The sequence below is a fragment of the Tachypleus tridentatus genome, chromosome 9 (assembly GCF_004210375.1).
Source record: "Tachypleus tridentatus isolate NWPU-2018 chromosome 9, ASM421037v1, whole genome shotgun sequence".
In the NCBI taxonomy this organism is placed as follows: Eukaryota; Metazoa; Arthropoda; class Merostomata; order Xiphosura; family Limulidae; genus Tachypleus; species Tachypleus tridentatus.
Window position 1 is genome coordinate 6,733,985 of NC_134833.1, and position 25,224 is coordinate 6,759,208.

The 25,224-nt window shown below is 33.3% G+C and overlaps 1 protein-coding gene across 1 annotated transcript in view; it reads left to right on the forward strand.

The window, feature by feature from the left end:
• LOC143226981 (bromodomain adjacent to zinc finger domain protein 2B-like) overlaps window positions 1-25,224 on the forward strand; it is a 166,931-nt gene that overhangs the window by 74,417 nt on the left and 67,290 nt on the right. Inside the window, 10 exon segments of the mRNA XM_076458530.1 lie at window positions 6,594-6,879; window positions 7,835-7,987; window positions 9,286-9,355; window positions 10,502-10,613; window positions 12,185-12,292; window positions 15,860-16,031; window positions 16,770-16,844; window positions 18,775-18,866; window positions 23,169-23,213; window positions 23,460-23,501. Coding sequence (XP_076314645.1) covers window positions 6,594-6,879; window positions 7,835-7,987; window positions 9,286-9,355; window positions 10,502-10,613; window positions 12,185-12,292; window positions 15,860-16,031; window positions 16,770-16,844; window positions 18,775-18,866; window positions 23,169-23,213; window positions 23,460-23,501 — 1,155 coding nt within the window.

Here is a 25,224-nt window from a genome sequence, read left to right on the forward strand (position 1 = left end):
TCAACTATACTCCATTTCTCTTGCCCCTGGACCACATAGAAGCTAAGCAGTACTCAAACTGCACTATTTATACTGACTTGCTTATTCCTCTACTGGCCCTGGAATCACTTCACATTACTTCACACTAATATTCAAAACTGACTGGCCCATTTCTTTTTAACATCTACTTTTATCCAGTTTTCCTGCATTCCGGGCCACGTTTGGTATTCAATGGAACTAGCTCACCAATACTGCAGCTAAATCTATCTGTTCTGGCACTTACTACTGTGCCTGTTCCATACATGGACTATGGTCCTGTATTCAAGACTTGGCTCTGTGCCAGTTGGCACTTGACTTGAAGTGAGCACATGAAAACATGCTTTTCCAAACAAAGCCTTATATTTATATGCAAAAACCGCTCGTTTGGGTTAAGAAAAGAAAAGGTTAAGAAAGCCTTATATTGGTTTTTGGCCGTTGGGCTTCTGTAAGGATCAGAAAGAGAAAGTTGTTCTAACTAGATGATGCATTAGTTACAGTTATTTAACTCATCATTTTCTTTTATCTGGGACTGATGCACCAATGTGTTGTGTGTGTAACATTCTGGTCACAATAAGCCCATTTCACTTTCTTGCCGTCATTACGACTCTCAACAACAGCACCATTTTAAATATGTTCTCTCCCAAGGTTTTTCCATGACGTTAGACAGTGTTATTGGTGATGGTGACACTGTCCACCTTGGTAATGTGTTACTGGTGATGGTGACACTGTCCACCTTGGTAATGTGTTTCTGGTGATGGTGACACTGTCCACCTTGGTAATGTGTTATTGGTGATGGTGACACTGTCCACCTTGGTAATGTGTTACTGGTGATGGTGACACTGTCCACCTTGGTAATGTGTTACTGGTGATGGTGACACTGTCCACCTTGGTAATGTGTTACTGGTGATGGTGACACTGTCCACCTTGGTAATGTGTTACTGGTGATGGTGACACTGTCCACCTTGGTAATGTGTTACTGGTGATGGTGACACTGTCCACCTTGGTAATGTGTTACTGGTGATGGTGACACTGTCCACCTTGGTAATGTGTTACTGGTGATGGTGACACTGTCCACCTTGGTAATGTGTTACTGGTGATGGTGACACTGTCCACCTTGGTAATGTGTTACTGGTGATGGTGACACTGTCCACCTTGGTAATGTGTTACTGGTGATGGTGTCACTGTCCACCTCGGTAATGTGTTATTGGTGATGGTGACACTGTCCACCTTGGTAATGTGTTACTGGTGATGGTGTCACTGTCCACCTTGGTAATGTGTTACTGGTGATGGTGTCACTGTCCACCTCGGTAATGTGTTATTGGTGATGGTGACACTGTCCACCTTGGTAATGTTTTTAGTTTTTTAAAGGCCATTGATCTTTTTAATGCTATTTAATTTTTTTTTAATTTATACATTATACCTTTTTTAATGTGATTCCCTTTTAATAAACACAGTCCAGCTAGTTCAATTTGAAAGTAGAAAATGGCCATAACATCAAATAACTGTAAACCAGGGCTGGAAAGGCCAACTTCAGGTGACTAACACTGCTGTTTGAACTACCTGTTAGTCATCCTGACGAGTTATTATTAAAATTTTGCTACAGTTCTTTTAAAGCTTTTATTATTTTACTTTTTGAAAATGGCCATAACGTCAAATAACTCGGAACCAGGAGTGGAAAGGCCAACTTCAGATGACTAACTCTGCTGTTAGAATTACCCGTTTGAACTACCCGTTAGTCATCGTGGTGAGTTATTTTCAAAATTTTGCAACAAGTCTTTTAAAACTTTTATTATTTTACTTTTTGAAAATGACCATAACGTCAAATAACTCTGAACCAGGAGTGGAAAGGCCAACTTCAGGTGACTGACGGTGGTTTTTGTACTTACCTGTCAGACTTCCTTGCAAGTTATGATAATCACAGTTATGCTCCAGAAAGTCCTTTACATCTTGTATATCTATAGTTTTCTCTTACTGCTGTAGACTGGATGTAAACACTGGTTTGATGCTGTTTATTTTTTTAAACTTTGTTTTGTTTTACCTTAAATTCCTTTTATGAATTTTACTAAATTTACTTTTAACTTTTTACTGGATGTTTGGCACAGTTAGCCTAGCTGCTTTGTACTGTAAAACACTAAATCAACCAACCAAAACATATCTATTAAAATTTGATTTATTAACATTGTTTTAATGCCATGTTTATTCATGTATGTTGATGATAAAGTACTTTAACCCTTTCAGTGCTGAATAAAAAAATTGTAATGTTTGGCATGGTGCTGAATATATATGTTTGATACTTCAACTAATTATGGTATCAGTACCAAAAGCATGATATCTCGTCAATAACTCAACAAAAGTCCCTGAAATATTCAGTGATTGTACCCAGTACTACATATGTTAAATTCAATACATCAGAATAACAGGAATAAAGGAAGAGACCCTGATACACAAAGTGCCATGTAAAGCACAATAGTTTATTGTAAATTGTATACAACAGCCCGTCGATAGTCTTTGTGCTTATGATATATCTCATGGCATGGTAAAATGCACATGGGGAGATTGCACTGTTTACAGAAATAATTAGTCTGCTTTCTTTTCCATCCAGCTGTGTATCTATCCCTGCAAACAGTACAATCATATTTGTGTTTTTTGTCCTCATATTGTCCAATACTATGTCTTTCCACCAAGTGCTGACCTTTATCAGTACTTGGTCTTCCTTTTCGTTTGGTTTTGCTGACATATCCCTCCAGCAAATTTTGAATAATCTGCTCTTTGAATAGTCTTAGAGATACCAGGTTTTCACCGTTGCTCTTGCAGTCTGCACAATATATGTAATATATTATATTATAATATGTAATATATATTATATATCTGTTAACAAGAGCTACTTCTCTAAGCCGATGGTAAATGGTAAAATACCACTTGGTACCTTTGTGTGGATACATAGGGTTCTCAGCTTCTGGTCCATGATGTCTATTCCACCCATGTGTTGGTTGTATATTTGAGCATTCAGTGGTTTTCTCACATTTCTGTATCCACCAGGCTCTACTCTGGATCAAATTCTTTTATCTGTGGTACCATTTGTTGAAATGGTCAATTTAAAAAAAAAAAAAAGCACACGTTTAGTGTCATGCCAAGCACATGCTACCATATGACCACCATGCATACGTAGCGGTGGATCTCCTTTGCTAAGACACAATCTTGTAGGGTGGATATCTGATGGCATGTGTTTCTGTCCAGCCTTAACTGTGACACAAGCCCCAGTTCCATTCATCTCTAAGTGTTTGAATAAAGATGGAGAAGAATAAAAGTTGTCCGTGAAGACTATATGTCCGTTATTCCAAAACTCCTCCAGTAGATTCAAACATATAGTCTCTGTGACTGAGTATCTAGCCACAGGCACTATGGTATTTTCCCACAATATGTAATAATTTTCAAAGCATATCCAGATTTGCTTTCACACAATGCAAATTGTGTGATGTCCCATCTTGTGGGTTTTGATGGTAAATACTGTTTGAGATGAACTCTCCCTTTGAATTTGATGACACTTTCATCAGTGAACAGCTCATGTTGTGGGGCATATTCTGCAAAGTATTTTGGTTCACAGAGATTCATCAGATCCTGTATTTTCCACAATGGATCATAATTTGGATTTCCACTGTTTGGCTGATCATGCTCATTGTTAGTAAAATGCACAAATGATTTCAGCATTTCCTAACCATCTTGTGGCACTACCTCTGTAGATTTCCTAACCATCTTGTGGCTTTTCCTCTGAAGATTTCCTAACCATCTTGTGGCTTTACCTCTGAAGATTTCCTAACCATCTTGTGGCTTTACCTCTGAAGATTTCCTAACCATCTTGTGGCTTTACCTCTGTAGATATCCTAACCATCTTGTGTCATTACCTCTGTAGATTTCCTAACCATCTTGTGTCATTACCTCTGTAGACTTCCTAACCAATCTTGTGGCACTACCTCTGTAGATTTCCTAACCATCTTGTGGCACTACCTCTGTAGATTTCCTAACCATCTTGTGGCACTACCTCTGTAGATTTCCTAACCATCTTGTGGCACTACCTCTGTAGATTTCCTAACCATCTTGTGGCACTACCTCTGTAGATTTCCTAACCATTTTGTGGCACTACCTCTGTAGATTTTCTAACCATCTTGTGGCTTTACCTCTATCTTGTGGCACTACCTCTGTAGATTTCCTAACCATCTTGTGGCACTACCTCTGTAGATTTCCTAACCATCTTGTGGCACTACCTCTGTAGATTTCCTAACCATCTTGTGGCATTACCTCTGTAGATTTCCTAACCATCTTGTGGCTTTACCTCTGTAGATTCTTTAACCATCTTGTGGCTTTACCTCTGTAGATTTCCTAACCATCTTGTGGCATTACCTCTGTAGATTTCCTACCTCTGTAGATTTCCTAACCATCTTGTGGCATTACCTCTGTAGATTCCTAACCATCTTGTGGCACTACCTCTGTAGATTTCCTAACCATCTTGTGGCACTACCTCTGTAGATTTCCTAACCATCTTTTGGCACTACCTCTGTAGATTTCCTAACCATCTTTTGGCACTACCTCTGTAGGTTTCTTAACCATCTTTTGACACTACCTCTGTAGGTTTCCTCACCATCTTGTGGCTTTACCTCTGTAGATTTTTTCACCATCTTGTGGCTTTACCTCTGTAGATTTCCTAACCATCTTGTGGCACTACCTCTGTAGATTTCCTAACCATTTTGTGGCACTACCTCTGTAGATTTTCTAACCATCTTGTGGCTTTACCTCTGTAAATTTCCTAACCATCTTGTGGCACTACCTCTGTAAATTTCCTAACCATCTTGTGGCACTACCTCTGTAAATTTCCTAACCATCTTGTGGCACTACCTCTGTAGATTTCCTAACCATCTTGTGGCACTACCTCTGTAGATTTCCTGACCATCTTGTGGCACTACCTCTGACCATCTTGTGGCACTACCTTGTAGTGACCATCTGTAGTGTAGATATATGACCATCTTGTGGCAGTTCTGTTGACTGACCATCTTGTCAACCTCTCAATTTCCTGACCATCTTTGGCACTACCTCTGGTCCTAGCCATCTTGGGCACTACCTCTGTAGATTTCAGTGGTACCTCTGTAGATTGATCTTGTGGCACTACCTCTGCTAGCCATCTTGTGGCACTACCTCTGTAGATTTCCTCTATCTTGTTACCTCTGTAGATTACTAACCATCTTGTGGCACTACCTCAAAGATTTCCTAACCATCTTGTGGACTACCTCTGAAAGATTTCCTAACCAATGGGTAGATTTCCTAACCATCTTGTGGCACTACCTCTGTAGATTTCAATCATCTTGTGGCACTACCTCTGTAGATTTGCTAATCATCTTGTGGCACTACCTCTGTAGATTTCCTAACCATCTTGTGGCATTACCTCTGTAGATTTCCTAACCATCTTGTGGCTTTACCTCTGTAGATTCTTTAACCATCTTGTGGCACTACCTCTGTAGATTTCCTAACCATCTTGTGGCACTACCTCTGTAGATTTTCCAACCATCTTGTGGTTTTGGTCTTCAGGTTCATTATCACTTTCAGGGGGAGCTTGGAGCTGTGCTATACTAGCTGCTCTACCTCTCCTCTGACTTCCCCTTGTACCTCTGAACCTCCAGGAAAATACACTCCTTGATCGTCCACGAGGACCACCACTGGATTTGCTAGGGGCATCTACAAAATAAAACAAAAAACTCTTGTACACAGAGATGTAGCACTTTTCTGACATTCCATGTATGTATGTATGTATGTTATATTTATATTTTTTCCTATGGACAATATATGAAAACGTAGAGAACTGGCCTTGGTCAGTCAGTTTAGGCAATAAGTTGTATGACTCTAAGTACACCATGTTCTTACCTAAAGCAGGGGCAGATTCCAGGCCACGAATGTCTTCATTATTACTCTCATCCATTACAAGTAAGCTTTCATTATCATCTGGCTCAAACTCTGTCACTCTCTTCATCGTTAAAAATGATATGGATTACTTCTTTAGTGGTATAAGCTTTTCCTTTCAGCATTGTAACGACATCACAAGTATCAACAGAATATTCAAGGAAGGCGTCTTCTGAAACAATGAACAGTATGATCTACACAGGCTGGAAAATAAAGAAATCACGGGACCTCCAGCTGGGAATCTCAAGTAAACAATGAATACACGTGGTTTTAGTCTCAAGTGGGTCTACAGGTTTGTGTGATTATGATAATTAGCCACAAGGGTATGTTGTTTACATCTTGTCAACGAAGATTGCTTGCCGTGCTGAGCCTTCAAGTCAACTGAGGTCGCCAACCACACCGAAAGGGTTAATTAAATTTTGTATGTAATTCTGCAAGAGGTTATGACACTTTGTTTTACACATTAAGAGATGGTTAAGATGTTTTTATAATTCATACATAGTAGACCAAAAACATATTTTTATCATATATAACTTCTTATTGGGGTCATCAGTTGAGTTATATGTGTGTTATTTACTTAACTGTGTTGGTGTTTTGAAGAAAGTTCAATTTATCTTTAATTTCTGCAGGTTGAGACCAAGATTAATGCTAGTTACACTGTTGTGACAACCAGTAACAACACAAGTTTACAGTCAGTGTACAAGGACAGTCAGCCAGTAACTTTAAATGTTGGAAAGTTGGTGTCGTATATGCTTCCCCAGAGCTCTCTAAGTAAAAGTCGTGGCAGGGGTAGACCAAGGGGTAGAGGTCGAGGGAGAAGACAGCCATCCATAGACATCTCTTTACAAAGAAGAGACAAAAGTCCTAGTCATCAAACTCAGAGAAAAATGTTTAATGAAAATTTGTCTTTTGATGGTAAGTTCTCATGTTTTCCATGTAATATTGATTTTTATAACAAATTGTACATGAGATATTCAGTTTACCCATGTGGAAGTGATTTTTTATAACAAATTGTACATGAGATATTCAGTTTACCCATGTGGAAGTGATTTTTATAACAAATTGTACATGAGATATTCAGTTTATCCATGTGGAAGTGATTTTTATAACAAATTGTATGATATGCTCAATTTATCTGTGTGGAAGTGATTTTTTAGAACATTGTATATGAGATGTTCAGTTTATCCATGTGGAAGTGATTTTTATAACAAATTGTATGAGATGTTCAGTTTATCTGTGTGGAAGTGATTTTTTAGAACATTGTATATGAGATGTTCAGTTTATGTGTGGAAGTGATTTTTATAACAAATTGTATGAGATGTTCAGTTTATCCATGTGGAAGTGATTTTTATAATAAATTGTATATGAAATGTTCAGTTTATCCATGTGGAAGTGATTTTTATAACAAATTGTATATGAGATGTTCAGTTTACCCATGTGGAAGTGATTTTTATAACAAATTGTATGAGATGTTCAGTTTATCTGTGTGGAAGTGATTTTTATAACAAATTGTATGAGATGTTCAGTTTATCCATGTGGAAGTGATTTTTATAACAAATTGCATGAGATACTCAGTTTATCTGTGTGGAAGTGATTTTTTAGAACATTGTATATGAGATGTTCATTTTTTCCATGTGGAAGTGATTTTTTTAGAGCAGATAGTATATGAGATGTTCAGTTTATTCATGTGGTAGTGATTTTTATAACAAATTGTATAAGATTCTCAGTTTATTCATGTGGAAGTGATTTTTTAACAAATTATTTATCAGTTGTTTAGTTTACCCATATGGGAGTTATTTTTAAACAAATTACGTAGTTACGTGTTCCAAACATCTGATGATTTAATAAATGTGTTACTTTCTTTTTTTAGAACATACAAGTGATTCTAAGTCGTCTTCTGAATGTGAAGCCTCAGATGTAGGTGATGGTGATGATGAGAAATGTACCACTGTTAACACAGCTAGTAGTGGTATAACATCTACATCAGGTCGAGGGATAAAGAGACATAGTTATGGAAGTGAAGGTAATAACTTGTAATTAATGTTGTAAAGGAAGCGAGTTGTGATTGGACTGTTTAATGAGAGAACGTTGGGTAAGACTTAAATATTTTTGTATGGGGTTTTGACTAACCTAGCAATCACCACATAATCTCAAAACTGTAATCACTAAAACTATTAATCTAGTAATTGTATCTTCACTAAAGTTGACAAATCCTTAGTAATTTTGTTGCAAGAAGATCACAAATAATTGTTTTCACTAAACATTTGTCTGTGAACAAAATGTCATTTTACTGTTAATGTTTTTATTTCAGAGTTCTCTAAAACTTTGTAGTTTATCTATTATCTTCTGTACCATAACGTTATATGGGTTTGTAACTACACATACAGAAAACATAAATTGTCCTTTTCTGCTATTTCTGTAATGACTGCATATTGTAATAGAATTTTTCAGTTAGTTCTTCTGAACAGACTGAACCTTCTAACAGTTTACAGCTGTTGTTATTTAACTTTGTTGTTGTATTGGACTTACTAGGCTCACATGAATGCACAGTTAAAATTCACCAGCTTTCTAAATAAGCTGTGCTTGAAGTAATTCTTAAGTGGTTGAGGTAAACTTAGTGATAGCAACTTCAGAAACTGCTTTGAGCTAATGCTATATGTAAAATGAGTAATTTGAAATATGCTCTATGTAATGTAATTACAAGCATCAGACAGTATGTGTTTGGATAGTGGACTGTGTGACCTGCGAGTTGTAATTCAAATTAGAAACAAAACTAGTACCTATTGCTGACATATATCTCTAAGTTGAAAATAAAAAAAAGAGGTTATAGGGTAACAATATATTTTAGCAATGTCTATTAAAGTAGTTCAATCAAATGTTGAACGTAACTGTTATAAAGCCATAGCATGTATACTTTTACCTGCTTAAGCTCAGGAAGTTAGTAACTTGTGGAATCAGTCATGAGTTGACTGTGTAATGCAATGTAGTTTAGTTGAGTGTAAGACTTTACAACTTAAAAGAAAAATTTTATTTCTTAAATGAAATGTGAGATTTGATCATGAAACGAGTAAGTACATTTTGTTCCATTTCTTTAAAAGTTTTATTTAGAGAAGTTTTCATATAGTTTCTACATCTATAGAGTTGTAAGTATATAATGTTTGTCTACATCTATAGAGTTGTAAGTATATAATGTTTGTCTACATCTATAGAGTTGTAAGTACATGATGTTTGATGTGTCATTTTATTTATAAATTAATACTTCAACCATTTAGTAAAGTTTTCTTGAACTGTGAATATTCATTATTGTTGTTTTTCTGTCAGTAGGATCTTCTCCGAAAAAGAAGAGAATTCTACCAGATGAAACAGAAATCAGGATACCATTAGAACATGGGTATATTGTGTTTCTAAAAACATTGTTTTTTATCTGTAGCTGAGCTATAGACAAGTGTAACATCAAATTGAAAACTGTGTTTTTGTACATTAACAGGATTAGTGATATAATTATCTAATGTGTTATAAATTGATGACATCTGATTTAATCTAGCAGGAATGGCCATAAACTAAAAGGATTTAATATATAATGTACTTTGTTTAGAGTTACAAACATTATTCATGCAAACACAAGTGATGAAATTTAAGTCTTTTAGAAACAGAATAGAATGCACTGAATATAGCAGTCATTTATCAGTCATGAATTTTGTTAACAACCTTAAAATTTGAATGCCAAAAATATAGATATTGAAGTATCTCTGTCATTGCTAATTTTAGAAACACACATTTCATAAACTAAACATATATATTTTGTTGTTTTAACAATGAAATGTTGAATAAAGTATTTTCAAACACATGAGAATTTGTTTTTAACATTACTTATCATTTGTTTGTTTTCAAGTCTCTGATTTCTACATTTGAAACATGATAAACTGTTATTTCTGTTATCTTAAGATAGATGAATGTAGTACTACACCAGTCATTTCTGTTATCTTAAGATAGATGAATGTAGTACTACACCAGTCATTTCTGTTATCTTAAGATAGATGAATGTAGAATTACACCAGTCATTTCTGTTATCTTAAGATAGATGAATGTAGTACTACACCAGTCATTTCTGTTATCTTAAGATAGATGAATGTAGTACTACACCAGTCATTTCTGTTATCTTAAGATAGATGAATGTAGTACTACACCAGTCATTTCTGTTATCTTAAGATAGATGAATGTAGTACTACACCAGTCATTTCTGTTATCTTAAGATAGATGAATGTAGTACTACACCAGTCATTTCTGTTATCTTAAGATAGATGAATGTAGTACTACACCAGTCATTTCTGTTATCTTAAGATAGATGAACGTAGTACTACACCAGTCATTTCTGTTACTGTAAGATAGATGAATGTAGTACTACACCAGTCATTTCTGTTACTGTAAGAAAGATGAACGTAGTACTACACCAGTCATTTCTGTTACTGTAAGAAAGATGAATGTAGCACTACACAAATTATTTGTGTTATCTGTAAGATACTGTTTTAATTTTCAGGTGGCGTCGTCAAACTAAGATTCGGTGTTTCAGTCGCTCAGGAGTTCGAGGAGAAGTTGTGTATTTTGCTCCTTGTGGGAAAAAACTCAGAAACTATCCTGAAGTAGTTCGGGTAAATTATTGTTGAATATTATTATAAATAACAAAATTATTGTTGAATATTATTATAAATAACAAAATTATTGTTGAATATTATTATAAATAACAAAATTATTGTTGAATATTATTATAAGTAATTAAGTTATTGTTCAATATTATAAATAATGAAGTTATTGAATGTTATTATCAGTAATAAAATTATTGTTGAATATTATTATAAATATTGAAATTGTTAAATATTATTGTAAATAATGAAATTATTGTTGAATGTTTTTGTAAATAACGAAATTATTGTTGAATATTAGTATAAATAATGTAAATATATGGTATTTATTTTACTATCTACCCTATAAAGGTTTTTCCACTAAACTAATGATAACAAACTGATGACATTATGCTATAACTGTGTATAGTATAAACTGTATGAAACCGTGCTGCAGTTGGTTCATCTGAACACATAACTAACACCGTGCTGCAGTTGGTTCATCTGAACACGTAACTAACACCGTGCTGCAGTTGGTTCATCTGAACGCGTAACTAACACCGTGCTGCAGTTGGTTCATCTGAACGCGTAACTAACACCGTGCTGCAGTTGGTTCATCTGAACGCGTAACTAACACCGTGCTGCAGTTGGTTCATCTGAACGCGTAACTAACACCGTGCTGCAGTTGGTTCATCTGAACGCGTAACTAACACCGTGCTGCAGTTGGTTCATCTGAGCAGCGTAACTAACACCGTGCTGCAGTTGGTTCATCTGAACGCGTAACTAACACCGTGCTGCAGTTGGTTCATCTGAACCCGTAACTAACAGTGTGCTGCAGTTGGTTCATCTGAACCCGTAACTAACACCGTGCTGCAGTTGGTTCATTTGAACGCGTAACTAACCAGAAATAAGTGGTGTATTAACCAACGTTTAGAAATTTGTGATCCGTATCTAGTGAGATCAGATTTGTACAGTAAGAAGACAAAATAATGCAAGCTTTCTGGTGTATTTGTTTTTATTAATTTAAATGCTTTGAAAACTGATAAAGCAATGATTCTAGATGATGGAATGTTATTATATTTGAAACAACTAATGCCCAAAATTTATTATTAATTCTTATGTAGAGAAATATTTTAAGCTGAAGAAAGTACGTGATGAATAGTTGTGCAAATAAAAAAAACACTAAAATGTGTGTAAAAACAAAGAATCAAAAAACTAAAGAAATTTGAAACTCAGAATTAATAGACATTGAAATATGAAAAGTAATATGAAGTGAAAGATCTAATACTTAAAAGACTTATGTTTAATTGTTCAGTTTGAAAGGTCAAAAATACAAGTAACTGTAACTTGTCATAGAAGTTAAGAAAGTAGGATATTATTAAATCTTTGTCTAAAATAAAGCCCTTATTGTTAAGAAAGTAAGATATTATTAAACCTTTGTCTAAAATAAAGCCCTTATTGTTAAGAAAGTAAGATATTATTAAACCTTTGTCTAAAATAAAGCCCTTATTGTTAAGAAAGTAAGATATTATTAAACCTTTGTCTAAAATAAAGCCCTTATTGTTAAGGGCTTAATAAGTTTTCTCTTGACATTTTAACAGTATCTCCAACGACATGGTATAACTGATATTACAAGAGAGAACTTCACTTTCAGTACTAAAATCAACGTAGGAGAGTTCCTAGAGCGAGCTTCTGAAGCTGGTCGAGAGGTGTGGTTTTCTTCCGTGTATTTGAATGACATTTTAATATCAGATTTATGGTTCTATGAGCAAGTAATTGTCTTACAAGCTGATTGTATATCACTTTTAATAGTTAGGACAGAATAATTTCTGTATGTAGAGGTTCAAGAGATATTTTTGAAAGCCATATTTGATAAATAAAGTAGTCCTTGCTAACTGACACACCTGATGAAGTAAATTCCAGTAATGAAATTAAATTGTAATTTTTTTTAAATGGGTACCACCAGATGAATAGGGGAAAAATAGAAAGTTAAAATTGTGTTTGTAAACAATAATTATACAAATTATGAGAGGGTTAGTTAGGTTAGATTTGTGTTTGTAAACAGTAGTTATAGGTTTACAAGAGGACTAGTGAGGGCAGAATTGTGTTTGTAAACAGTAGTTATAGGTTTACAAGAGGACTAGTGAGGGCAGAATTGTGTTTGTAAACAGTATTTATAGGTTTACAAGAGGACTAGTGAGGGCAGAATTGTGTTTGTAAACAGTAGTTATAGGTTTACAAGAGGACTAGTGAGGTCAGAATTGTGGTTGTGAACAGTAGTTATAGGTTTACAAGAGGAGTAGTGTAAACAGTAGTCAGAAGGAGCAGAATTGTGTTTATAAACAGTGGTTGTAAACAGTAGTTATAGGTTTATAAGAGGGCTAGTGAAGTTAGAATAGTGCTTGTAAACAGTAGTTATAGGTTTATAAGAGGGCTAGTGAAGTTAGAATAGTGCTTATAAACAGTCGTTATAGGTTTATAAGAGGGCTCATGAAGTTAGAATAGTGCTTGTAAACAGTAGTTATAGGTTTATAAGAGGGCTCATGAAGTGAGAATAGTGCTTGTAAACAGTAGTTATAGGTTTATAAGAGGGCTGATGAAGTTAGAATAGTGCTTGTAAACAGTAGTTATAGGTTTAGAAGAGGGCTCATGAAGTTAGAATAGTGCTTGTAAACAGTAGTTATAGGTTTACAAGAGGACTAGTGAGGGCAGAATTGTGGTTGTGAACAGTAGTTATAGGTTTACAAGAGGAGTAGTGAGGTCAGAATTGTGGTTGTGAACAGTAGTTATAGGTTTACAAGAGGACTAGTGAAGTTAGAATAGTGCTTGTAAACAGTAGTTATAAGTTTATAAGAGGGCTAGTGAAGTTAGAATAGTGCTTGTAAACAGTAGTTATAGGTTTATAAGAGGACTAGTGAAGTTAGAATAGTGCTTGTAAACAGTAGTTATAGGTTTATAAGAGGACTAGTGAAGTTAGAATAGTGCTTGTAAACAGTAGTTATAGGTTTATAAGAGGGCTGATGAAGTTAGAATAGTGCTTGTAAACAGTAGTTATAGGTTTATAAGAGGGCTCATGAAGTTAGAATAGTGCTTGTAAACAGTAGTTATAGGTTTATAAGAGGGCTCATGAAGTTAGAATAGTGCTTATAAACAGTAGTTATAGGTTTACAAGAGGGCTAGTGAAGTTAGATTTGTGTTTGTAAACGGTAGTTATAGGTTTATAAGAGGGCTCATGAAGTTAGAATAGTGCTTGTAAACAGTAGTTATAGGTTTATAAGAGGGCTCATGAAGTGAGAATAGTGCTTGTAAACAGTAGTTATAGGTTTATAAGAGGGCTAGTGAAGTTAGAATAGTGCTTGTAAACAGTAGTTATAGGTTTATAAGAGGGCTAGTGAAGTTAGAATAGTGCTTGTAAACAGTAGTTATAGGTTTATAAGAGGGCTCATGAAGTTAGAATAGTGCTTGTAAACAGTAGTTATAGGTTTACAAGAGGACTAGTGAAGTTAGAATAGTGCTTGTAAATGGTAGTTTTAGGTTTATAAGAGGGCTAGTGAAGTTAGAATAGTGCTTGTAAACAGTAGTTATAGGTTTATAAGAGGGCTCATGAAGTTAGAATAGTGCTTGTAAACAGTAGTTATAGGTTTATAAGAGGACTCATGAAGTTAGAATTGTGGTTATGAACATAAATTATAGCTTTAGGAGAGAGCTATTTTGGTTTTAACTCATTCAGCACATTACGTCTATATGACTGACCACATGACCTTTTTATACTTGTTTGAAGTCTTTTTAGATTTAATTATTCTAATTTTCAATATAGTTTGTATATCTACAGAATTTGTCAGTTTTTCAGTTGGTATTATAACATACAATACGTCATATCTTGTAGTTAAATGTTTTTCATCATAAAATAAATATAGTTTGTATATCTTTACAGAATTTGTCAGGTTTTCAGTTGGTAATATAACATACAATACGTCATATCTTGTAGTTAAACATTTTTCATCATAAAATAAATATTTGTTCTTCAATATATTGAGTATTTGTTGTGAAAAGTTCGTGTTTAAAGTAATTTTCATGTTAAAATTAAAAATACTTTTCCTCATTTGAAATATTTCAGTTTTCCTTCATTTATCCATTAAGACCAAAATAAATTACCAACTTTTTTATTCCAGTAAAACTTAATAATTTATCTTTTATTTTATCTACCCTTAATTTATCTATTACTTTATCTACCTTTAATTTATCTATCCTAACTCAAAATACAATCATAATCAATGGTGATGAGAAAACCCACTTGTAGAAAAAAATATACATGTGAAAATGACTTGTGTGGGTTGAGAAAATTGTATGTAGAGGAGCAAACAAGGTCGAACATTTTCTCAACCCAAACCAGCTGTTCTTACGTATATATTTTTCAAAATGGAATCATTAAGTTTGAGCAATCTCATAACCATAGAAAAAAGAAATCTGAATTACACACTTCTGTTGGTCATATGTAAAATAATTAAACACTAGGGGGAACTGTTAGTTATAAAAGAGAGGATGTGACAGATGGGTGTAACGGGACGGGTCTGGTTTTCTGTTCAATAGATTTGTAACCAAACAATGGTAAAAACTAAAATAAATGTTATTTATCTGAGTAATGAGAGTAATTTATGTTTAATGTCGTACTTTTTTCAAAGGGTAGTGGATATAATAGGGATGATGACATGTTAGGATAAAATGTGTTGTGTGTCACACCAGTGGAAGTTCGGTATTTTTTAAAATACTGCATTCTAGAATTAAATTGTAAACTTGTATATTATTAAAAGTGAATTATTAGCTAAGATTTTATTCTAATTGGTATAACATAAATAAAAAGTAGTTTAATTGAATATAAGACACTAAAACTTTAAGTAATGTGCAGTAAATGATACTAGTTGAATGTAATTTACAGTTAATCTATAAAGAAATGTGAGTAATTATGTATGGTAAATCAGAGGGTTGAAAGTTATTTGTAAAAATCTTTATACTCTGTCATTGTAAGGGTGATTACCCAAGAGTCTTATAAAGTATTTATCTGAATTACTTGTTAGGTTTTGATTTAAAGTTATTGGTGCTTTATAGTAGCTTTTGTCAGGAAGAGTAACACCTCCAGCATGGTTTTAACATTTAGGAAACACTTAACGAAGGGGTTGTATGGTTTATTTGTCAGTTGACCTTTAAGCTGTTTGTATTTGTAGTTAATTTAAACTTTCAAAATATCTTTGTGTGAAGTTAACCTTTCTCTTACATAGAACTACATTATGGTTAGTGAGCAGGAAGTAGTAGCTAGAATTGAAGAAGTGAGGTCTCGCAAGGGCTGCTTAGGGATTCAGGTCCGACGAACCCCACTTCAGAAAACAAAACATGAAGAAAAGCAACAATACTGGGAACAGATTCAACTTCAGCATAGGCTAGAACAGCAAGGTAGTAGATAGAACCTCTAATACCTAGATTTTGTTGTTTTTCTTCAAATAAAACATTTTTTTTTCTAACTTGGTTTTTCAATGTACACAAGTTTTTAATTATGACTGTAAGTTATCAAAATAGAGAGGCTAAGAAAGGCTTAAGTTATTACTTGCTGGCTACCTATATAAACTCTTCTCTATAGTATGTACTTTGTAGAGATGTGAAATGTTTGACATTTATTGTTTTTGAATAGCATAACTTTTAACAAACTGTTATTAACCAGTGTTTCTAAGTACATTGTAAACAAAGCTCTTGTATTTATCAAATCATTAAGTTACAAAATATTGCATCTACTCTTGAAAGTTTTGGAATTTTGCTTTAAAAAGATATGTTAATTAAACACATGTTATAACTTATATGAGCGAGTTGTAAGTCTCGATATATCAACAAGGGGAACCCATAAAAGGTCCTTTTATTACACTTGTGGTACTACTGACCTATAGAGTGGTGTTTTATGGGTAGTTGTGTTATATATTGCTTGCCTGCAGAGTGGTAGGATGCTCTGTTTGTGGTACAGAGTTTGTTTACAACAGATATAAGTGGTGATGCTACAAATCTCAAAAGGTTTTATTTTCATACTTCTTTATAAGAAAGATGTTTATTCGTTGATTGAACTCTGGTTTTAAATCTCAAGATGTAACGTTAATATAGCTGCTTAGATAAATAAAAGTTCAGTCCCAGTATTTTTGTTGATAGAAGAGACTCAGCAGGCTCAAGAACTTAAGAAATTGGGAAAGCAACGAAAAACCAAAAACTCAAAAGGACAGAAAGGTTTGGGAAGGTTGAATTTCATTCTTCCTTCATTGTGTATATCTTTCTTTGTTTGACTTCATTATGGAAAGCAAGTGTATAGATATTCTTACAGGTTTTTTTTATAAATGTTAATCTGTGTTCCTAATTTTAAAATAAGAAAACAACCTGGGATCAAAAGGTAAATTTGAATATATATATACATAAGAAATGTAAGATGTGAACAGACAATGTTGGATATTTGGTTAATATTTTTACTCATCAGTGGGTGCATCACCTCAAGGCCAAATTACACCAGTGAATAAAATAATTATAGGAAGTAAACTCTTCATTTTTACAGACATTAAATATGTTAAAGATTTGAGATTTATTCTTTAAAGAAGTTTTATTTCTTTGATTTTGAGTGAATTTCAGAACATTTCTATGTTTGTGAATTTCTTTTGAGTATAATGTGGCATGGGTTAATCCCAAGGGTAATAGCCATCATAGTTTTGAATACAGTGGTGTTAATTGAATAAAAATGTAGTTTAATTGAGTTTTTAGCTAATCTGTATTTCTCTGTCTTAGTTGTAATGGTGATATAAAATTACTTATAACTTGGCTTTAAGAAATCATAGGTAACTCACCTAAACTTCGAATTAAAACTTTTCTTTTTTTCTATACTTTTTAAATGTGAGAACAAAGTTTTTCGGTTAAATAGGTATTTAATGATATAATCTTAATTTTGTGGTACGTTGCTGGAATAAATGGTGTTTGTAAACAAACTAAATTACAATACTAATTGTTTTTATAAAACTTACTTTTTGATTTTACTTTGATTGTAATGGTATGGTAATATTTTTTATGGAACAAGATGAGGTAAGCTTATTAAATCAATTTGTACTTCACTGTATCAGGTTTTGTTTTATTGAGAAGATCACTGCATTAAGTCTTGTTTGCATTAGGCCAGTACCGGTCTAAGTGAATATGGAATGAAGAAAATGAATTACCCAAAAATGATTGTACAATAATATCTATAAATACATTAATTTAAAACTGGTTTAACACACACATTAATGATGGTAAATGGTATCAAAACAAACAAGTTTCACCAGCATTTGTAAACACACTGAAACTACTGCCTTGTTTTATGAATGAAAATAAATATATTTTACAGTTTTGAAAATATAAATTTTGCATGCATATTTTAAAAAAGAATAGATATTAAAATCAATAAATAAAACATAAAGAAAATGAGAATTTTTAATTTTTCTTATTCAAATATACCACAGTAAAACCTTTCTGCAATTTCAAAGGTGCAGATTTCCTGCAAATATTATGTATGAAAATAAATTATTTTAGTTGAATGAGATTTGTCTGTAGAAAGTAATCTAAAGTTTCAACCATTAGGTTTATTTACCAGTGTAACTTAATAAACCATACCAAAATTTGATTGTATAGTTAACATTGTTCTTTTGTATATTGTATTTCAGTAACTACAAGACAAGTGTTTGTAATGTAGTAATTATAACAGTAAGATACAAATTTCTGTCTCTCTAACTACAGGACAGGTGATTGTTGTGTAGTAGTAACAACAGTAAGGTATAGAGAGATGAGGTAACTAAACTGAGAGATGAGGTAACTAAACTGAGAGATGAGGTAACTAAACTGAGAGATGAGGTAACTAAACTGAGAGATGAGGTAACTATACTGAGAGATGAGGTAACTAAACTGAGAGATGAGGTAACTAAACTGAGAGATGAGGTAACTAAACTGAGAGATGAGGTAACTATACTGAGAGATGAGGTAACTAAACTGAGAGATGAGGTAACTAAACTGAGAGGTGAGGTACCTATTCTGAGAGATGAGGTACCTATTCTGAGAGATGAGGTAACTATTATTGAGAGGTGAGGTAACTATATTGAGGTTTGCCCTTGAATTATCACACCTCATTGAATTGTTTTTTCTCTAGCAGAAGAATTACGTGAGAAGGATCATGAAAAGATTGAGCGATTAGAACAGGTGCGTCTTGAAAAGGATATGAAGGCTAAACAGTTTTTAGAGGTAACTTAAAAGAAATTTCCTTTTGGGGTTTTCTGAGTATTTATTAAGTATTTAATGTGCTTATTAGGTTAGAGGTTCATTAATAATGGTTCAATTAATTGATTCTGTTGTTAAGCTACAATCCAGTATGTAATTATATTTTGGTTGTGCATGGCCAAATTGTTAGTGTGTAGACTGTGAATTCATGGGTCCATGTTTTTTTCTCTTTTGCTGTAAAAAAATCTGTAATATCTGTACAATAATAGTGAGAGTGAAATTTCACTTGTTTGATTAGATTTGACTAATTGCCTATCCTTTATTGTATCAATTCAGGCTTAAGATTAGCAGGTTTACATAGGACTTGTGTAGTTTTGTACAGATATCTGAAACATACAATTGGAAAGGACTGTTCTTTAAATCTTTAAAGTATCTTCTCTAACATTTTTCTTTTGTTGAACATAAATTTTATGTGTTAACACATCCTCTGTACATCATTTACTGCACATCTCACTAAGTTTTAATGAAGTTCTTTTTGTTTGTATGTTATACCAGTAGTATAGCATAAAATCATAGCTTGTAATCCATATTACTGTAATAGTATATATGTTTTAAGTTCTTAATTTTATGAGGCAGTATTTATATAAATCTTGAATTTTTCTTAGTGTGAGAAATGTGACAAATTCTCTCTAGATAACCCTTCTTCTCTATTTGACAAGTCTTCTCTAGATAACCCTTCTTCTCTATTTGACAAATTTTCTCTAGATGACTCTTCTTCTCTATTTGACAAATTTTCTCTAGATAACCCTTCTTCTCTATTTGACAAATTTTCTCTAGATGACCCTTCTTCTCTATTTGACAAATTTTCTCTAGATAACCCTTCTTTTCTATTTGACAATTTTTTTCTAGATGCCCCTTCTTCTCTATTTGACAAGTTTTCTCTAGATGACCCTTCTTCTCTATTTGACAAGTTTTCTCTAGATAACCCTTCTTCTCTATTTGACAAATTTTCTCTAGATGACCCTTCTTCTCTATTTGACAAATTTTCTCTAGATAACCCTTCTTCTCTATTTGACAAATTTTCTCTAGATGACCCTTCTTCTCTATTTGACAAATTTTCTCTAGATAACCCTTCTTTTCTATTTGACAATTTTTTTCTAGATGCCCCTTCTTCTCTATTTGACAAGTTTTCTCTAGATGACCCTTCTTCTCTATTTGACAAGTTTTCTCTAGATGCCCCTTCTTCTATATTTGGTAACTTTCTTCTAGATGCCCCTTCTTCTCTATTTGACAAATTTTCTCTAGATAACCCTTCTTTTCTATTTGACAAGTTTTCTTTAGATAACCCTTCTTTTCCATTTGACAAATTTTTTCTAGATAACCCTTCTTTTCCATTTGACAAATTTTTTCTAGATAACCCTTCTTTTCTATTTGACAAATTTTTTTAGATGCCCCTTCTTCTCTGTTTGACATGATTTCTCTAGATTACCCTTCTTCTCTATTTGACAAATTTTTTCTAGATGCCCCTTCTTCTCTATTTGACAATTTTTTCTAGATAACCCTTCTTTTCTATTTGACAAATTTTTTCTAGATGCCCCTTTTTCTCTATTTGAAAGTTTTCTCTAGGTTACCCTTCTTCTCTATTTGACAATTTTTTTCTAGATGCCTCTTCTTCTCTATTTGACAGATTTTCTCTAGATAACCCTTCTTTTTTATTTGACAAATTTTCTCTAGATGACCCTTTTTCTCTATTTGACAAGTTTTCTCTAGATAACCCTTCTTCTCTGTTTGACAAATTTTCTCTAGATAACCCTTCTTCTCTGTTTGACAAATTTTCTCTAGATAACCCTTCTTCTCTGTTTGACAAATTTTTTCTAGATGCCCCTTCTTCTCTATTTGACAAATTTTCTATAGATAACCCTTCTTCTCTATTTGACAAATTTTCTATAGATAACCCTTCTTCTCTATTTGACAAATTTTCTCTAGATAACCCTTCTTCTCTGTTTGAGAAATTTTCTCTAGATAACCCTTCTTCTCTATTTGACAAGTTTTCTCTAGATAACCCTTCTTCTTTGTTTGACAAATTTTCTCTAGATGACTCTTCTTTTCTATTTGACAAGTTTTTTCTAGATTACCCTTCTTCTCTATTTGACAAATTTTCTCTAGATTAACCTTCTTTTCTATTTGACAAATTTTCTCGAGATAACCCTTCTTCTCTATTTGACAAATTTTCTCTAGATGCCCCTTCTTCTTTATTTGACAAATTTTCTCTAAATAACCCTTTTTCTCTATTTGACAGATTTTCTCTAGATAACCCTCTTCTTTATTTGACAAATTTTCTCTAGATAACCCTTCTTCTCTCTTTGACAAGTTTTCTCTAGATAACCCTTCTTTTCTGTTTGACAAGTTTTCTCTAGATAACCCTTCTTCTCTATTTGACAAGTTTTCTCTAGATGCCCCTTCTTCTATATTTGGCAAATTTTTTCTAGATAACCCTTCTTCTCTATTTGACAAATTTTCTCTAGATAACCCTTCTTTTCTATTTGACAAATTTTCTCTAGATAACCCTTCTTTTCTATTTGACAAGTTTTCTCTAGATAACCCTTCTTCTCTATTTGACAAGTTTTCTCTAGATAACCCTTCTTCTCTATTTGACAAGTTTTCTCTAGATAGCACTTCTTCTCTGTTTGACAGATTTTCTCTAGATGACCCTTCTTCTCTATTTGACAAGTTTTCTCTAGATGCCCCTTCTTCTATATTTGGCAATTTTTTTCTAGATGCCTCTTCTTCTCTATTTGACACTATTTCTCTAGATAACCCTTCTTTTCTATTTGACAAGTTTTCTCTAGATAACCCTTCTTCTCCATTTGACAAATTTTCTCTAGATGCCCCTTCTTCTCTATTTGACAAGTTTTCTCTAGGTTACCCTTCTTCTCTATTTGACAAATTTTTTCTAGATGCCCCTTCTTCTCTATTTGACAAATTTTCTCTAGATAACCCTTCTTTTTTATTTGACAAATTTTCTCTAGATTACCCTTCTTCTCTATTTGACAAGTTTTCTCTAGATTACCCTTCTTCTCTATTTGACAAGTTTTCTCTAGATAACCCTTCTTCTCTGTTTGACAAATTTTTCTAGATAACCCTTTTTCTCTATTTGACAGATTTTCTCTAGATGACCCTTCTTCTCTATTTGACACGTTTTCTCTAGATAACCCTTCTTCTCTATTCTATTCACCTCCCCTTCAATAAATATGAAATTCAACGTAAATTACTAACTCAGGAATACGTCGTTGCTCAGACAAACTATACTTTTTATAACCTTCAACTTTGTTTGGTTATAACAATGTAGAAAAATTCCAACATGCCGAAGTTTTGTTTAGAATTGAAATTAAAATGAGTAGTAAAATAGGTAGAGGTGCATCTTGTGAATATTGACTGATTTTGTCAGAGGCTAGGATAGCTCGTCTTGTCTGTGAGAATTATTATACACTGTCTTCTGTTGTTACTTTATTATTTAAACATCTCATTACATGTTTAATCATTTTGTAATGGTGAATTTGTTTTACATCATGTAGCTAAATACAGATGTCACTAGGACATCAGCAGTGGATAAGTTAAAGTTAAGTTTTGTGTTTTTGTCTGTGTACGTTATCGTTCAATCAGGAACGTAGGCGTCGAAAAGAGGAATTAGAGAGACAATACAGGGAATAGGCTGAACGTAAGGCCAAGGTTGGTATACTCTGTTGTACGTTTGTTCTTTCTTCTATAGTAATTCATTTGGTTTTTAGATTCTACTGTAAAATGTGACTAGTATTTCTTGTTTTTCTTTATATTGTGGTTGCTTTACTTATCAGTGGCAGTTATAGAAGGTGAGGTTTGAAGTGAATGCATGTCTGACTCCCAAATAAAAAAGTTTGGGGGATACAGTGATGCTTTGTCTGTCTGTTCATACACATCTACTTCCCACACAACAGCTAGAATTTTAAATAGCAAACTTTAATCAGACATCTTAGGGTACTTTCTGTTGGAAAAAACCCTGCTGAGGTCAATATGTGAAGGACACCATTCAAAAGAATATGTTATTTAAGTATAGAAGAAAAACTTGACTTCAGAAAGTGCGTGTTTGCATACACATACCTTATTTATTGACACACATAAACAACAAAAGAAATACTAAGGAGTTGGGGGAGATTGGTTGTTTTATTGATGGCTGTGTTGGTATATCTTATGTTTTGTGTTATGCAAAAATGTTCTCTGTAGTTTGCTCTTGGTAACTGTATCTCCACTTTGGATCTTTCACTTAAAGATATGTTAATATATTTTCAGGAAAAACAGAAGAAGAAACGGGAAGCTGCTGTGCTGAGGGAACAGGTAGGGGGTTACTCTCTTGGCATGTATGTAGCTACTTTGTAAAGTTTCTTGGATCTCTTATTCATTAAAGATGTTTCAGGACATTTCATTTGGTTTAATGGGAAGTGTTAGCTAGGTAACTTTATACTAAAGGAAAATAAAACTCACCATACCAGGGTATTTAAAGAGCTGTTATAACTGTTGTTGTTATCTCCTAAATGCTGGTTCATCATCTCATCATCCACATTTTCCTCCCTTTGCTTCCAGGAATTGCAGAAGTATAGGGAAATGATGTTAATTCTTGATTTGGTAGGTAACATTTTTATCTACTTACCTTCCATTTTGCATGCTTCTATGTCCGAGTCAACCTGTACTCTGAACAGTATGTCGAAGGTACTAACTGCTTATAGTAATAGAGTAACCGACAGTGGTTGAGTTTAAAGCTTGTGGTCACTAATCAGTTATTATATAAAGAGGCTTGAGTTGTTTCCTGTAACTGTTTTCTCACTAAAGTGGTTGTCTGTTGATGTATGTTAAATACAGTGAAAACAGATTTGCAATGAGTCAAAATACCAAACAATTTTGGTTTTTTTTTCACTTAATTGTTAATGGTTAATTATTGTTTTAGGTATTTGCAAATTCTATTACTAACAATTACGTTTCCAGCCAGGGCTATTGTTTGTAGTACCAAGCTTTTGGTGCTGAAAAATTACTTTTAATGGAAACCTGTTTTCATGCAATATTTTGACTTACCAGGCTGAGAGAAAAATTCCTTCTAATATTTATTGAAAAACGTGTGTTTCATTTGAGAATTGTAAGACATGGAACTCTTAGTATATATTAATATCTACTAATGGCTGAAACTTTATAATTCTTTTCACATCCCACATAACACTGGGGAACACTCATTTTGTTTCATTTAAAAAAAGACCTTTCTATAGTCAATTTGAGTGTGTTGATTTCAAATCTGAAGTCGGTTTTTGTCTGCAAGCTACAGATTTTATGCAATTTGACATTTTTATTTATTTTTTAATGTTTCGTTATAGGAAATTATAGGAATAGCTTATCAATTTGTTTGTGTATTTTATTCAGGTAAGAATTTGCGTTTGTAACTTTTGTGTTTGTACACTTCATCTGGACAATCTCGTTTAATGCTCCAGCAGTAGTCAGCCATCATACTTTTGTCCCAGTGCCTTTGGTAGCGTTCTTCCATGACCTTTAGGTCTTGGTGGAATCATTCTCCTTGTTCGTCACTCACAGCCCCCAGGTTGTCAGGGAACTTATCAAGGTGGCTGTTCAAAAAATGGACGTGAAAATGCTTATACATGGTTTACGCAAGTTCACATTTGTACAATTTCATTAACCTTAAATTGCATACAAACTAGAGCTTGTAGAGAAAAACTAATTTCAGATTTGAAATCAGCACCTAAAACTCCTTCAGAATCAGTTAAAATATCCAATGCAACTCAAAGTTATTGAAAAAGTGTTCCCCAGTGTAAATGTACATGAGACTTTCTGTTGATTGCTAGGTATTCAGGTAGCTCACAGTTCCAACAGTGGAACATTAATTTTTGTTATCATAAAATTAACAAAGGAATGAGCTTTTAAAAATTAACATTTTATGTTTAGACAGATGTAGCGTGATATTGTTAAAAACTAGAATATTAACGTGATGTTTTAGAACACACTTCATTGTGAGCATTAATGTCTTAAAACGAGAAAGAACTAAAAGTTTGATTCCATTGTAGTGTAAAAAATACTTAATGGTATTAGAATACGTATTTATTAATTTCAGTCCAGTTTCAGTAAATGTGACTATTACCTGCATTATTTTCCGATACTGATATTACTTTATACCTCAGAAATTCAACTAGTGGGCTAAATGCAGAATTCTATTAGAACTAGGCTGAATAAGGTCTATTAGGGTGAATGATAGCTTTTTATTTATTTCCTTTAATTAGCTTTTGTTTTTAATTAGTTTATTCATATGGTTTTATTTGTGATTGTTCTTAACACATGTATTGTGTCTGTA